At 41.8% G+C, this 17,341-nt stretch overlaps 1 protein-coding gene across 31 annotated transcripts in view; it reads left to right on the forward strand.

Moving 5' to 3' along the window:
* LOC111960007 (receptor-type tyrosine-protein phosphatase delta-like) overlaps positions 1-17,341 on the forward strand; it is a 648,092-nt gene that overhangs the window by 510,353 nt on the left and 120,398 nt on the right. For all 31 annotated transcript variants that reach the window (XM_070437867.1, XM_023981849.2, XM_070437873.1 and 28 more), the window contains one exon: positions 12,675-12,820. In XM_070437867.1, coding sequence (XP_070293968.1) covers positions 12,675-12,820 — 146 coding nt within the window. The remainder of the gene's footprint in view (positions 1-12,674; positions 12,821-17,341) is intronic.

Raw genomic sequence — 17,341 nt, forward strand, 5'->3', positions numbered from 1 at the left:
ATACATAATAGAACTTGGAGCTTTGTCTTTATCCTTCAAAGACTAAGGCATAGGAAACTATAATGTGTATTAATTCCTATTTGGCTTATTTGACAAAAATAACTTATTCCTTCCGGTTTTAAGATCATTTATGGGGGTTGGTTTTTCTACATTGACCACTGTAGCCTCGAGACACATTGCTGTAATCATAGAGCTTACTAAGTGGTACGGTGTCATTACGTAGATAGTCACATTTGCTTAATGAACGCTTCCAGGGACACTCTTTTTTCCCCTCTTCCTTCTGGAAGGTTTTAAAGGCGGAGAAACCATTAACTTTTCATGCCATCCGCACTCCTCTTTCCTCCCATTCCACAGTGCTCTTCCTCCCTCTCTCTCCCACATGCTAGAATATTCTCACACCTCCTCTCCACCTGCTACTTGGGAAAGTATAAAAATGGGTTTGTGTTTGTTTAGTTCTGTGTGTGGAGTATCCAGGGGAGGAATGTAGGACAGAGTACTGTAGTGTAAAGTACTGCCGAACGGAAGACGCGAGGCTATTATCTACTCTTTCGCTGAAGCGGTTGTCTCTTTTGTACAGAGTGCCCCTAGAGCCCCAGAACTCAGACCTCACATAGCAGTCCTACAGAGCATGAGTAATGCAGCCTGTCTATGGCTAAGAAAAGTCCTATTGAATGTGTATGTGGTTGAAGGAGTTGGGATGAGTGCTGGTGGTTCATGTTTGGGTCGTGTCATGTGATTTGGACTTAACCTATTTAACCTATCAACTCCGAAAATATAATACAGTTATTGTATTTCTTATAATGTTATTACGTTGTCCCCTTGCATTTGTTACTGAACTAATTTCACGTGTTGTATTTCTGTGCTATATTTGAGAGCACATAAGCAGTTGTGGGGCTCGTATTATTAACTTCCTCATGTGTGACAAGGACACAAAGTATTGACGGAAGAGCGGCCTCCTCAACAGTACTCTACTAAACATCCACAGTGAATACATGCACTATTCCCGGATCCAGTAGTTAACCGTCATTCGGGGTAATATCCCTTTTCAAGTAATCACTAATTGCAATAAGAATTTCAGTTCCATTTTAGGCGAGATAACCGATGAGCATGCAATGCAAATAAGTGAGCGTTTCTAATTAAGCCTTGCTTCCTCCCTCTCGCCTGGCCCTTTGTGAGCACACAATGTTGTTTCTCCATCAGCAACGAAAAGGCTGTTTGTTTCATCACTGTGCAAATGTAAAGCTGTTTTGTGTTGCTCATAAAATACTTAACAGTTAGGAATGCCATGTGTGTTGTGTTTAGGACGTTTGATGGTAGAGAATACTTAGCACCTCTGAACGTAATTTGGAAATTGAGTGCGCACCGATTTTACATGTAGAATTGCATAAAAAATGTCGGCAGTCAGAACGATTGGCATACAAAAAGCTAGATCCACATTCGGTGCGTGTGTGAGCCTTTATGGAAATGTTTTCCTCCTTTGTCGAACTGTGTGTGTGTGTGTGTGTGTGTGTGTGTGTGTGTGTGTGTGTGTGTGTGTGTGTGTGTGTGTGTGTGTGTGTGAGCTGCTCCCTCCTCTTTTTCTAGGAAAGGGATTTATAAAATAGGATCATCGTTTTCATCATAAACAATGCAGAGAGAAGCTAGAGCTCCTGAAGATGCACACTCACTAACATGACTTTGCACATCTACAGTAGTCTCTCCTTGCCTGCATACTGCTTGCTCTTTGGACATTTATCTCAGGGAGTTTCCTGACCAAATGACCCGACCAAGAAATGTCTTGCCTCAACTTGGGCCCAGAGTTTTGTTCCCAGTCTGTTCACGTGGTCAGGATTAACTCCTGTCCTTTTGATGACCTAATATACAAGATGCATTATCTCTGATGCTTAATCAGTTCCTTAGCAGTAAGAAAAGGGATTTGTCCAAATCGCTAGCCTTCCTGCCATGTTCAAACACCACCAGCCTCTTGCCGCCATTACACCACTTCCCTCCTCTTTCTTCCTGGCAATCCGTTTTTGTTCGACTGGGCAAAACTAGATCAGTCATCAACATTTCTGAACTGATACGGCGTGTCTTAAAGACATCAAACGAGGTTAATGGCGTCTTTAAACGTTCCCTTTCTTACCTCATACAGTGGGGAGAACAAGTATTTGATACACTGACAATTTTGCAGGTTTTCCTACTTACAAAGCATGTAGAGGTCTGTAATTTTTATCATAGGTACACTTCAACTGTGAGAGAAGGAATCTAAAACAAAAATCCAGAAAATCACATTGTATGATTTTTAAGTAATTAATTGATTTTTATTGCATGACATAAGTATTTGAAACATCAGAAAAGCAGAACTGAATATTTGGTACAGAAACCTTAGTTTGCAATTACAGAGATCATACGTTTCCTGTAGTTCTTGACCAGGTTTGCACACACTGCAGCAGGGATTTTGCCCACTCCTCCATACAGACCTTCTCCAGATCCTTCAGGTTTCGGGGCTGTGCTGGCAATACGGACTTTCGGCTCCTCCAAAGATTTTCTATTGGGTCAGGTCTGGAGACTGGCTAGGCCACTCCAGGACCTTGAGATGCTTCTTAGGAGCCACTCCTTAGTTGCCTGGCTTGTGTGTTCCGGGTCGTTGTCATGCTGGAAGACCCAGCCACGACCCATCTTCAATGCTCTTACTGAGGGAAGGAGGTGTTGGTCAAGACTCGCGATACATGGCCCCATCCATCCTCCCCTCAATACGGTGCAGTCGTCCTGTCCCCTTTGCAGAAAAGCATCCCCAAAGAATGATGTTTCCACCTCCATGTTCACGGTTGGGATGGTGTTCTTGGGGTTGTACTCATCCTTCTATTCCTCCAAACACGGCGAGTGGAGTTTAGAGCAAAAAGCTCTATTTTGTCTCATCAGACCACATGACCTTCTCCCATTCCTCCTCTGGAATCATCCAGATGGTCATTGGCAAACTTCAGACGGGCCTGGACATGCGCTGGCTTGAGCAGGGGGACCTTGCGTGCGCTGCAGGATTTAATCCATGACGGCGTAGTGTGTTACTAATGGTTTTCTTTGAGACTGTGGTCCCAGCTCCTCTTCAGGTCATTGACCAGGTCCTGCCGTGTAGTTCTGGGCTGATCCCTCACATTCCTCATGATCATTGATGCCCCCGAGAGGTGAGATCTTGCATGGAGCCCCAGACCGAGGGTGATTGACCGTCATCTTGAACTTTTCTTCATTTTCTAATAATGGTGCCAACAGTTGTTGCCTTCTCACCAAGCTGCTTGGCTATTGTCCTGTAGCCCATCCCAGCCTTGTACAGGTCTACAATTTATCCCTGATGTCCTTACACAGCTCTCTGGTCTTGGCCATTGTGGAGAGGTTGGAGTCTGTTTGATTGAGTGTGTTGGACAGGTGTCTTTTATACAGGTACGAGTTCAAACAGGTGCAGTTAATACAGGTAATGAGTGGAGAACAGGAGGGCTTCTTAAAGAAAAACTAACAGGTCTGTGAGAGCCGGAATTCTTACTGGTTGGTAGGTGTTCAAATACTTATGTCATGCAATAAAATGCAAATTAATTACTTAAAAATCATACAATGTGATTTTCTGGATTTTTGTTTTAGATTCCGTCTCTCACAGTTGAAGTGTTACCTATGATAAAAATGACAGACCTCTACATGCTTTGTAAGTAGGAAAACCTGCAAAATCGGCAGTGTATCAAATACTTGTTCTCCCCACTGTATGTCCAAACGGAGCGGGTATTTGTCAGACTGCCACCCAAATTGTTAGGATTAATTATAGCCAATGTTCCCTCTAAGCTGCACGCAGCTTCCCTGGGACTGCCGCACATAAGAAATATCAGCCTGTGCAGAGAATCACGAGATTGAACTACACTCAACTTTCTAGAGTTTTCCCTGTTAGTTAACACTACCACATGTTTCCCTTTCCTGTGGGAATTGTGTTCGAATCAACCCAAAATTAGCCACTTTCAATGCAACATACTGAAACAAATCGAACAATGAAAGACTTAGTATGCAAAACTAACTATGCATGAGATTTTGTTGTAGGCAAAACACATCTGAGTAGGATTCTATTGCATCGACTGGCAAGACTCGGCCCGTACTCTGCAAGGCCCGTACTCTACACAGACTAGTAGACCATAACCAATCAGAGCGGCAGTAGGCCTATATGCAAATAGACCATTGCCATATATGGATCTCTGCCATTCACTTTGAACTGGGCTGTTTTTACAGCATGAGCGGTCATGCTCTTGTTTTGAGATCAAAGCGAGAGCTACATGTAGCAACATGTGCACATTTGTACATGTGTTCATATCCTTTGCTAGTTACTGAGTTATTAGGACCGTTATTGATAATTTGTAGTCAGCAATGAGGGAGTGATTGCTTCCTACAAGAGCACAAAACGTGTGCATTTTTTTTGTCTTAAAGGGGCATTTTGAGACAGGCTTGAATTAGCTAAGTAGACAATAGGCAGAGGGTAGCATCATTTGCCTGATTCTCAGTAGTAATGGTATGGGAATAATAATGCATTTTATTTTGTAAAGTGGTTTCTTGCATCAAACAACACAACAACATTTTCAGTCACCTCGGACCTCATGGAATCTAGACCTACATTGAACACCATACATTGGCTGCTGCTGTAGGCTGAACGATAGCTATTTCCATGTTAAAATGATAAGGGATGCATTTTCTCCATTGTTTTTGATAGTAGGCCACTCTGGTTGGACTACATTATGATCAAATAGCCCCAGTAGCCTACTTGACCACTGTTAAAACTAACTTAAAGCGTGTACAGCCTCAGTGTTCACAGTAAATGTGCGCCGGAAATTGCACAGAAGTTTCACAACGTTCAGGTTTGCACTCAGTAGACCTGAAATTTTGAGGAAACATTGATTACAGCCTTTTCCTTTCCTCACCCCCTCAATTTCGCTCTGCGCACCCACCAAGTGCAAAATTCTGACACAGAAATGGGCCCTTTCACGCAAATTAAATTGAATATGTAACTCAGTATAATTGTTGAAATGGAGCGGTCCTGAACCGGGGGTCTAGTGTGGAAAAGAGGTCTGAACAGAAATTTGGGTTTATTAATGCACCCTTCTCGACCTCTTAATTCATACTCTTAAATGGTCTGGCAGTAGGAACACTACCTGTGGCGAAGGCTCAATAGCTTTGCCATTACGAGTGGAGTTGAAGCTCCGCTTTCAGATCATTTTGAAGAGAATGTCTCAGGGCTATGTTTGTCTGGACGCTAAGCCAATTTCAAACAAACGGGCAATGAATGGAGACTTTTAGCACAACCCCCCCCCCCCCAAKAAAAAAAACAGAAGCACTCCCTGAGGAGAATTTGGCAAAAAATATAATAATTTCTTCCTTTCCACGAAGCTTTGAAAATCCATTTGGTCACAAAGTTATGAACTGATATACTTTCTTCCAAATCAAATCAGTTTAAAACCAGACTGACCTCCGAATGATTCCTATAGTTTTGCCAAAATGGCAGCCTTATTCTGTAATTGGTGCTCTAAAGCGCATTTGCCCTGTTGCATGCCGCCTCTGCAATTTCTATAGAAAGAATAGTTAAAAGGCAGTCCTAAATCACACAGCCCTAATACAATAATAAAGCAAAAGAATTGTTACTTCTTGCCAACTCCTCTCAAAGCACTTTCACACACATACCGGGGTCTTCGCTGAGCTAATAAGCATTGAGAAAGCAACGTTTGATTTCGTAGCTAGCCACAGTAAAAAAAGAAACTCTGTGCAGCAGCTGCCACTACAACAACGTCGGCCATATTTCGGGTTAATCTCCCATAATGCTCCACATCATCCCAACTTTTGATCCCGCTATGACCTCATTGGCGGATCAGACTATTACTTCATGTGAACTAGGTGGGGGAGGAGTGGTTAAAATGGATGTGACCAAATTATGTTAACCTGTATAGAAAATTATGAAACCTGTATAGATTAGAATAAAACCTTTACTACCCGCAATGTTTTATTTGTCTGCCCCCTTTTAGACATTAAGGCAATGACATAAAAAACATCATCACATTTAGCAGCAATAAAGCTTGCAAAAAGGCTACAGAGGAGGTGGTGAAGATCCTGCCATAGATCACCTGCTCTGTTAAAAAGTATTCAAGCCACCCTTTTAAGATCCAGCATTAAAAACCCACTGCCAGTCGTGAGTCTCTCTGCTACACAGACCCCCGGACACAGTGTTCTTAAGAGCGGTACAGGCTTTTCAGTCGCCAAATTATTAATACTGTGTCTACCCTGGTTAAATTGAAAAAGGGAGCAGGGGGATGCTTTGAAGCTTGGCTTTTTTTTCATTCAACTTAGTGAATACGGACAAGGTTATATAATGGCCCGCGGCAGAGTGGAATGGCGGTAGCATGGGCACAACGCCACTAATGTTTTAGCTTGCACCGGGCTTTACACTTTTCATTTGTTTGTGGGCGACAGCTTAGCAGCGGATTAGCAGAGCTAGCCTCAATAATTTAGGTTGATTTAAGGGGAATCCAGCGAAGAAGCTACCGAGGCACCTTTCCAAAGTGACGACCGGGGATAGCGAGGTGTGAGATTGTTCGGTTTTTGTTGCCATCATCCCCTCCTATAATATTCTGACCATAGATCGACAAGCACCATATTTGTTTTTGTTTTTAACTCTAAAGCAATGTTTTCCCCTTGTTGTACCCATTGGACATAAGCTCTTAAGTAGGGATTTTTTTTAGACACCCAAATGGCTTTAGTAACAGATTTTATGACAGCACACTATTTGATGTCACCCTTGTCTTGACTGACACTTTCTAAACTAAGATGCAGTGCAGTCTCTACGTATTGCACAGTTATCCCTTTGGTTTCTATCTCTACATTTAAATGTACATTTTGACAATAGCCAGTAGCAGTGGCACTCCCGCATCAACGTCTGCCTCTCTCCTGAGATCTCCCTTTTCGTTCAATGAGCATAACAACAGATCGTAGCATGTTTAAAAAGTGACAGGAGTAGTTAGAAGACACTGGATCTGACACTGAGTCAGATACAGTATGTTCTGCTCCCCCCTTACTCCCCAATGGTAAAGGTTAGGGTAATATGATCCTAGATCTGTGGTGATCTTCCTCAATATCTGCGTCAACATATCCCCGTCAACAAATCCCCACAAAAAGCAGTTGTGCGTCACAGCCAGACTTGAATAGGGGTTTGATCATGATATCTGGCGCCCTTGTCTGTGAAAACACCATTTCTTCCATGTCACGCCTCAATCAATCCCCATTGTGAGATGACTTTTCCCCTCCCTCTCACCTCCGTTGCGAATCCCCATTCGTGTCATCATAGTCCATCACAGCCCACACAGGGAGAGGCGTAGAGCCGTAATAGATGCCCCCCCGAGCAAACAGCCCAACAGCATATCAATTACCCATCCAGCCCTGTTCAGCCAGACGCCACGATGCAACCACTCCCCAGCCCAGCAGACAATAAGATACTGTACAACGCAGATATTACGCCATCTTTTTTGTCACTTACAAATTGTGTGCTGTAGACCCGGCAGCACACCTGTGTGTGTGTGTGTGTGTGTGTGTGTGTGTGTGTGTGTGTGTGTGTGTGTGTGTGTGTGTGTGTGTGTGTGTGTGTGTGTGTGTGTGGTTTTTTGGTGATTTCCTAGTCGCCTTTGACAATGGAGAGCCATCTGCCAGCCTGTTGTTGTTGTGCCCTTTTCATTGCAGGCAACATGTCTCATGTCACTTCTCTATAAACCCTTCAGGTTCATTTGTTCAGTTTCAGTACTGCTGACGATCTCACACACACACACACACACACACACACACACACACACACACACACACACACACACACACACACACACACACACACACACACACACACACACACACACACACACACACACACCACACACACACAACACCACACAACACACCACACACACACACACACACCACAACACTCCCACAGCAGAGGTGATTCAGCCGCTCCTGGTATTATTGCAGCTGTGTGGCCCCTAATGACCCACTGAAGTGATCAAATAAAAGGAAAACGGTTGTTCGGCACAGGGACAGATGGAGTCATACCTCACATTCCATCTCGTCTCAGGCTGAGGTGGTATGTCTCACGCCTGCCTATGTAGCCTATCCTATAGTCTCAGCAGCTGACTGGCGAACTTAAGCTATTGAAACCCTAACATTGCATTTTTACATAAAAGAGGACAGATGAAAAATGAAGATGTGTAATGGTCATAACAATGATCATGATGATAATGATGTTATCATTTTAATCCTCTTAGGATATCACCTCCACTTCTGAGAGCGATTACTTTCTTCTTTATGGTGCAATCGCTTTCATGTGTTGTAATGATGGGGGAAAAATCGATACAGTTACATATCGCTTTATTATTTTGGACGATGTCATATCGATACTTTGTAAAAAATATATTTGTATTTTTGTTAGATTTTTGCTAGGTAGTGTTAGCTAGCGCTAGTCGGCTATACATGCGCCAAACTCTGATATTTTTCATCCTATAGCTTAGTTCTCCATCTTCTTTTTAAATAGTGAGCCGATATGTTTTCAGCACTTTTATTTCCATGACTGATCAAAACAAATTTTTGAATTTTCTCATGCTCTCTCTTCTCTCTGCAGCAGACATGTAGTGAGCAATATGTTTGGAACATCAAATTGCAATAATATCACAGTATCAAATCACAATACATATTGAATCAGGAGAATCGCAATACAAATTGTATCCTAAGCATTGTAACAATATCGTATCGTGAGGTCCCTGGCAATTCCCAACCCTAATGTGTTGTGTGTCCATTGGGCCATGCGTGTACATGTACAATACATGTATTCCTTGTAAAATAGGGGTTTCCTTGGACAGATCAACAATAAATCAACCGATTCATTTTGTGTAATGAGATGTTTAATCAAACAATATCCCCAAATAATGTGGGTACGAGATGCTGATCATGAGCAAAGTTTAAAAAGTAGGGATTTACAGTTCTTAAAACTACACTTCTCTGACTCTTGTGACAATGGACATGTAAAACGAACAATATCATATAGTGTGAAATTCCATCAACTGTCAATTTCTCATGGCTGTCCACACATGCCATGGTCGGACAAAGAAAACGCTGTTCCCATCTCACACTCCTCCCCTGCATGTTTTACATTTCTGTCCCTTATTGCCTTTACACTTGACTAGTTGTGCTGAATTGCGAGCACCAATTAGGGTTTAGAAAACCTTCGCATGGCCAATCAGATCCTTGCCAGAGCTCTTATCAAGAACGGTTCTCATTTACGCGGGATACAAGCCCCAATGCCAAGTGGGTGGTTTTCCAGGGATAAAAAAATGTGAGATAGCGATATGTTCTCCACACACTGTTAGACAAGTCTGTGTGGTCATGGCTGTTATGTGGGATAGTTATTCAAAAGTTGTTTCATTCTATAACAAGGGTTATAAAATCTTCCTCCAGCCCTCCTCCTGGACAGTCTACTGTCTGTACAGCCTTTTGTTCCAACATTGTTCTAGTATACCTGTTTCTACCACTAAATGCTCATTAGTAACTTGATTWGCTCAACTTGCATAGCCAATAGCTATCCAGAAGGATGTTTGGCCACACCTGTCCTGGAACATTCTGAGTTGGGGGAGGGGTGGCAAAGCTGGTTAGAGCTTCTCTTCTCTTTAGGGAGGCGAGCTCAGTCCAATTTCAGTGTTAACGTTAGCATGCCAGCTGCAAAGACCCATGTTGAGCATCAATCATCGCCTGCCTTCTGTTTCTCTGTAATGTTTGGAAAAAGTTGGCCTCGGTCATTAGAGACAAAATGGGGGTCAAYGGACCACGAGATGTATGTCCCATAAAACAGCACATACACATTATGCACTGTGTGATATGAAACAGCTTGCCTAGATGGATGTGGGTAGGAGCGTTGAATTATATATATATTTAATATGACCAGATTGTCTCACAGTGACCTTTTGTGTCACTAACGTTGAGGATACTAGTAACTCATGTTCATACAAGATAGGAAAATAGTTACTGTGCAATTTTGTAGAGTGGGCTAAACTTATGTAGATTCACCCGGCTGGTAGCTTAGCCAACTTTGCAACTGTTTCTCTTGCCAATGATTGCTAAATGACATGATTCACTACTAATTTTGTGCAACTATAGGAAGCATCAGCAAAGTAATGTGACAACAAATAAATAACTTGTTATCCGATCTTATCCCCAATAACAAACGTAAAGTACCTTTAAACATTTATTTGAAGAGTTTCATTCCAAAACACTAGATATCAAATTTCAGAAATATTGGTAAATTAGCTTTTATTTTTTWAAGAAATTATGAAAACGATTGGTGTGATTTTTCACTATCTAATAGGCATGGGGTTGGTCAATGATAGCCATATATGTGTTTAAAATCTATCACTTGATGGTTCATTTCAGAGACAAATAATAATGTTTTTTTGCTAAATGTAGTACTGCTAGGTTTTACACAGTCAAATGTAACAAAACTACATTTTAATAAAGAACTACAAATGATACATTTGTGACATATATATAATAATAATAATAATAATAATGACTTACAGTAAGTGCATTCATCTTAAGATAGCTAGGTGAGACAACCACATATCACAGTGAAATATACTGGAGACGAACATTCCATTCCAGCTAAACAATGGATATATTTGTCGTTCAAACATTCACCAGACATGTCATCCAACATATGTCAGGTAGACATACAGTGCCACACCCCTTGACTTTTTCCACATTTTGTTGTGTTACAAAGTGGGGTTAAAATGGTTTTAATTGTCATAATTTGTCGAAGATATACACAGAATACTCTGTAATGTCAAAGTGGACAACTATTTTCAGGTATTGCRATAGATTTTCAAGCAGATTTAAGCCAAAACTGTAACTCGGCCACTCAGGAACATTCACTGTCTTCTTGGTAAGAAACTCAAGTGTAGATTTGGCCTTGCGTTATACGTTATTGTCCTGCTGAAAGGGCTTACTCTGTGAACTTTTTTTTTTTGAAACAAACATTGAATATCCCTTTGAGCATGGCAAAGTTATTATTGACACTTTGGATGATGTATCAATACACCCAGTCACTACAAAGATACAGGCGTCCTTCCTAACTCAGTTGCCAGAGAGGAAGGAAATCGCTCAGGGATTTCACCGTGAGGTCAATGGTGACTTTCAAAACTTTATGTAACTTTAAAAAGTTACATAGTTTAATGCATGTGACAGGAGAAATCTGAGGATGGATTAACAACATTGTAGTTACTCCACAATACTAACCTAATGGACAGAGTGAAAGAAGGAAGCCTGTACAGAACATGCATCCTGTTTGCAACAAGGCACTAAAGTAATACTGCAAAGAATGTGGCAAAGCAATTCACTTTTTGTCCTGAATATAACATTTTATGTTTGGGGAAAATCCAATACAAGACATTACTGAGTACCACTCTCCATATTTTCAAGCATAGTGGTGGCTGCATCATTTTATGGGTATGCTTGTAATCGTTAAGGACTGGGGAGTTTTTCAAATGGAGCTAAGCACAGGCCAAATCCTAGAGGAAAACCTGGTTCAGTATGCTTTCCACCAGACACTGGGAGATTAATTCACCTTTCAGTGGGATAATAACCTAAAACGCAAGGCAAAATCTACACTGGAGTTGCTTACCAAGAAGATAGTGAATGTTCCTCATTGGCTGAGTTACACTTTTGACTTAAATCTGCTTGGAAATCTATGGCAAGACCTGAAAACAGTTGTCTAGCAATGATCAACAACCAATTTGACAGAGCTTGAAGAATTTTGAAAAGAATAATGAGCAAATGTTGCACAGTCCAGGTGTGGAATGCTCTTAGAGACTTAACCAGAAGGATTCACAGCTGTAATCGCTTCCAAAGGTGGTTCTAACATTTAGTGCCTATACGGTATTGTACTCTAAATTGATGACTTGATTTACAACACCTGCCATAATATGGACTTGGTCTTTTACCAAATAGGGCTGTCTTCTGTATAACACCCATACCATGTCATAGCAAAACAGATTGGCTCAAACACATTTAAGAAGGAAAGAAATTCCACAAATTTACTTTTAATTGAAATTTATTCCAGGTGACTACCTCATGAAGCTGGTTGAGAGAATGCCAAGAGTGTGCAAAGCTGTCATCAAGGCAAAGGGTGGCTACTTTCAAGAATCTCAAATATAACATATATTTTGATTTCTATAACACTTTTTTGGTTACAACATGTTTCCATTTGTGTTATTTCATAGTCTTGATGTCTTCATTATTATTCAACAATGTAGAAAATAGTAAAAAAAGTAAGAAAAACCCTTGAATGAGTAGGTGTGTCCAAGCTTTTGACTGGTGCTGTATGTATTCCTACTTCTCTTGATTGCATCATTTTACAAGTATCAGATCTTATGTTTCCACTCACATTGAGAAGGCAATGCAGTCTCCAAACGGAGTCTGGCTTGACCTCCAAAGACAATCCTCTTAGCGATAACATGCAAGTGCTGAAATCTGCAACTTTGTGACTTTCTGGTCTTGGCGCGTTCATAAGGAAGATAAATCGCTTTCTCTCTGCAACGCTTAGCACCTTCGATAACTATTTATGTCCTCACTCTTTCTCTCCCTCCCTCTCTCTCCAGCACCACCAAAGTTTTTGAGAACCCCCAATGACCAAACGGGCGTGCAAGGAGGCGTGGCATCATTCATCTGCCAAGCAACGGGAGACCCACGCCCCAAGATAGTTTGGAACAAGAAGGGGAAGAAAGTCAGCAACCAGAGATTTGAGGTATTAGGTCTATTGTTCTGATGTAAAATGCTCGACAAAACGGGAATGCTCAACAGTGCTTTTGGTACCCCCATCCCCCCTCCCGTCCCTCTCCAAACCTCTAACACATAATCCATCCCCCCGATCTCCCAAATCACACGCCCGCCTTTGCCACCACGCATGAGCAGGCTTTCATAATCATGCTGGCCCAGCCATCTAACATGCATGAGATTTAATGAGCAAGTACACAGCGATCTGGGACATATTTGTAATTAAAGAAATACAGAAAGAATGATGGGGTGAAAGAAAGAAAAGGGGGAAGAAATGGTGTGACCCAGATACCTATATTAACATCATGCTGAATTTGGCTGCTTATGCAAAACGAGGGAGAAGTGTATCTCTGTAGTTCAAAGGTCTTTTGCTTCGTGGCATCTTTATCTAAATGCATGTCCCCCTCGCTGTTTTGTTTGGCTGCAAGCTTTGATTTGTCCTTCTCTTTAATCGCCATGACAAATAACACATCATCTACGAACACTGATAAGATTTCTATACATTTCTGTGTCATTCCCTTTCGGAGTGTATCATAGTGTGATATGAACAAACACCTTCCTCTCTCCTTGCCATACTACTACTCAGCAGTAATGGGTTATCTGGATTTGGAGAGTCTTTGGCGTCTCACAGGTCGGGCAGGAATCGAATCTTATCAGAGTTCATCACATTTGTGCCGCTGCACGTACTGAATGCTAATGCACTAGCTCGCTAACTCACCCATCGCCACTGCGAGGCTTGCTTGCCACGCCTTTATTCCCCCACTCACTCACGCGGCCGGCTCCTCATCCCTAACAAAGCCCATTTCCCTTTACAGAAACACTGAGACTTTCTCAACCCAATTTTCTTTCTCTTTGAGTTTGAAATGGMAAAGGGAGCACTTTTACTTACCATCATCACGCGCTCTTGCAATGATTGCCCAAATGTGCCCTTGTCGCTTGGCCACTGAACCGTCAAGGTGTTTTGTTCAACTAACACATGAAATGATATGCTCTGAACTGTACCAGTGAGTGTCGAGGCCGGCCTTTCTGTGTGTGTGTTTGTGCTTGTGTGTCTGTATATGAAGCAGAGGTTCTTAACAGTCAACTTTTTTTTTTAAACCTACCTAAAAATGCATAAAAATGAGTTATGATACAGGGCTTTCTAAAAACAGTGAGTATACAGCATGGAACGATAGCTGTAAAAGCTACAAAACACCCGTTTGTGAACATTTTATGTGTTGTATGTCCAAAACAATTGGTCATGTCTTTTTGTACTGCTCTCACGTCATGGTGATAACAATTGTTCGTCACTATTTATCGAACCACATTTAATTGTTTGTTATTGTTCTGTCCCATTGAGATATTTCAATGTTTTTAGTAGTTTGTTAACTTTAAGAGTGGGGCGAACCAAAATGTACATGCAATATAAAACAGACATAAAAGTCCAAATGATTCGTTCTGGCCAATGGATACTTTCCCATTCTTAAAGTTAGTTGGCCTCTTTGATTATCTTCCCAATAATTGATACACAAGATCAGCTCATATTTTGGATCCAAAGTTGATGTCGGAGAGCTGTGAGCCATCTTTGAATTTACACTACATGGCCAAAAGGATGTGGACACCCCTTCAAATCAGTAGAATAGGCTGTTTCAGCCACACCCGTTGCTGACAGGTGTACAAAATCGAGCACACAGCCATGCAATCTCCATAGACAAACATTACCAGTAGAATGGCCCATACTAAAGAGCTCAATGAATTTCAACATGGCACCGTCATAGGATTCACCTTTCTAACAAGTCAGTTAGTCAAATTTCTGCCCTGCTAGAGCTGCCCGGTCAACTGTAAGTGCTGTTATTGTGAAGTGGAAATGTCTAGGAGAAACAACGGCTCAGCCGTGAAGTTTTAGGCCACACAAGCTCACAGAATGGGACCGCCGAGTGCTGAAGCGCGTAGAGCGTAAAAATTGTCTGTCCTCAGTTGCAACACTCACTGCCTCGGGAAGCAACGTCAGCACAATAACTTTCCATCAGGAGCTTCATGAAATGGGTTTCCATAGCCGAGCAGCCGCACACAAGCCTAAGATCACAATGTGAATTGCCAAGCGTCGGCTGGAGTGGTGTAAAGCTCGCCGCCTTTGGACTCTGGAGCAGTGCAAACGCGTTCTCTGGAGTGATGAATCACGCTTTACCATCTGGCAGTATGACAGAGCAATCTGAGTTTGATGAATGCAAGGAGAATGCTACCCCCCGAATGCATAGTGCCAACTGTAAAGTTTGGTGGAGGAGGAATAATGGTCTGGGGCTATTTTTCATGTTTCGGCTAGGCCCCTAAGTTCCAGTGAAGGGAAATCTTAACGCTACAGCATACAATGACATTCTAGACGATTCTGTGGTTCTGGTGGCAAAAGTTTGGGGATTGCCCTTTCCTGATTACATTACCCCTGTGCATAAAGCGAGGTCCATACAGAAATGGTTTGTCGAGATCGGTGTGGAAGAACTTGACTGGCCTGCACATAGCCCTGACCTCAACTCCATCGAACACCTTTGGGATGASTTGAAAAACTGACTGCTAGCCAGGCTTAATCGCTCAACATCAGTGCCCGTCCTCACTAATGCTCATGTGGCTGAATGGAAGCAAGTGTCCATATACTTACTTTTTGCCATGTGGTGTATATTATATTTAATCTTCCAGTACATCACTAGATAATAATAAGATGCAAATAACTAATAATGGCTCTCTGAACACAACTGATCTGGTAATAACTATACCAATGGATAGTCAATCATAAGCACAAACAACAGTCTAAGGCCGTAACTAGCCATGCAAAACTTTGATCAATAGTCACAATGATGACATTATTATCTATTGAAGTCGGAAGTTTAAATACACTTAGGTTGGAGTCATTAAAACTTGTTTTTCAACCACTCCCCAAACTATAGTTTTGGCAAGTCGGTTAGGACATCTACTTTGTGCATGACACAAGTAATTTTTCCAACACTTGTTTACAGACAGATTATTTCATTTATAATTCACTGTATCACAATTACAGTGGGTCAGAAGTTTACATACACTAAGTTTACTGTGCCTATAAACAGCTTGGAAAATTCCAGAAAATTATGTCATGGCATTAGAAGCTTCTGATAGGCTAATTGACATAATTTGAGTCAATTGGAGATGTACCTGTGGATGTATTTCAAGGCCTACCTTCAAACTCAGTCCCTCTTTGCTTGACATCATGGGGAAATCAAAAGAAATCAGCCAAGACCTCAGAAAAAGAATTGTAGACCTCCACAAGTCTGGTTCATCCTTAGTAGCAATTTCCAAACACCTGAAGGTACCACATTCATCTGTACAAACAATAGTATGCAAGTATAAACACCATAGGACCACGCAGCTGTCATACTGCTCAGGAAGGAGACGAGTTCTGTCTCCTAGAGATGAACGTACTTTGGTGCGAAAAGTGCAAATCAATTCGAGAACAACAGCAAAGGCCCTTGTGAAGATGCTGGAGGAAACGGGTACAAAAGTTATCTATATCCACAGTAAAACTAGTCCTATATCGACATAAACTGAAAGGCCGCTCAGCAAGGAAGAAGCCACTGCTCCAAATTCGCCATAAAAAAGCCAGACTACGGTTTGCGACTGCACACGGGGACAAAGATTGTACTTTTTGGAGAAATGTCCTCTGGTCTGATGAAACAAAAATGGCCATAATGACCATCGTTATGTTTGGAGGAAAAAGGGGGAGGCTTGCAAGCCGAAGAACACCATCCCATCCGTGAAGCACGGGGGTGGCAGCATCATGTTGTGGGGGTGCTTTGCTGCAGGAGGGACTGGTGCACTTCACAAAATAGATGGCGTCATGAGGAAGGAGAATTCTGTGGATATATTGAAGCAACATCTCAAGACATTCCAGTCAGGAAGTTAAAGCTTGGTCGCAAATGGGTCTTCCAAATGGACAATGACCCCAAGCATACTTCCAAAGTTATGGCAAAATGGCTTAAGGACAACAAAGTCAAGGTATTGGAGTGGCCATCACAAAGCTCTGACCTCAATCCTATAGAAAATGTGTGGGCAGAACTGAAAAAGCGTGTGCGAGCAAGGYGGCCTACAAACCTGACTCAGTTACACCAGCTCTGTCACAAAGAATGGGCCAAAATTCACCCAACTTATTGTGGGAAGCTATTAGAAGGCTATCAGAATCGTTTGACCCAAGTTTAGCGATTTAAAGGCAATGCTACCAAATACTAATTAAGTGTATGTAAACTTCTGACCCACTGGGAATGTGATGAAAGAAATGAAAGCTGAAATAAATCCTTCTCTCTACTATTATTCTGACATTTCACATTCTTAAAATAAAGTGGTGATCCTAACTGACCTAAGACAGGGAATTTTTACTAGGATTAAATGTCAGGAATAGTGAAAAACTGATTTTAAATGTATTTGGCTAAGATGTATGTAAACTTCCGACTTCAACTGTACATACTACAGATGTGGTATCTCTTCCTCAAAC

The sequence above is a fragment of the Salvelinus sp. IW2-2015 genome, linkage group LG37 (assembly GCF_002910315.2).
Source record: "Salvelinus sp. IW2-2015 linkage group LG37, ASM291031v2, whole genome shotgun sequence".
NCBI lineage: Eukaryota > Metazoa > Chordata > Actinopteri > Salmoniformes > Salmonidae > Salvelinus > Salvelinus sp. IW2-2015.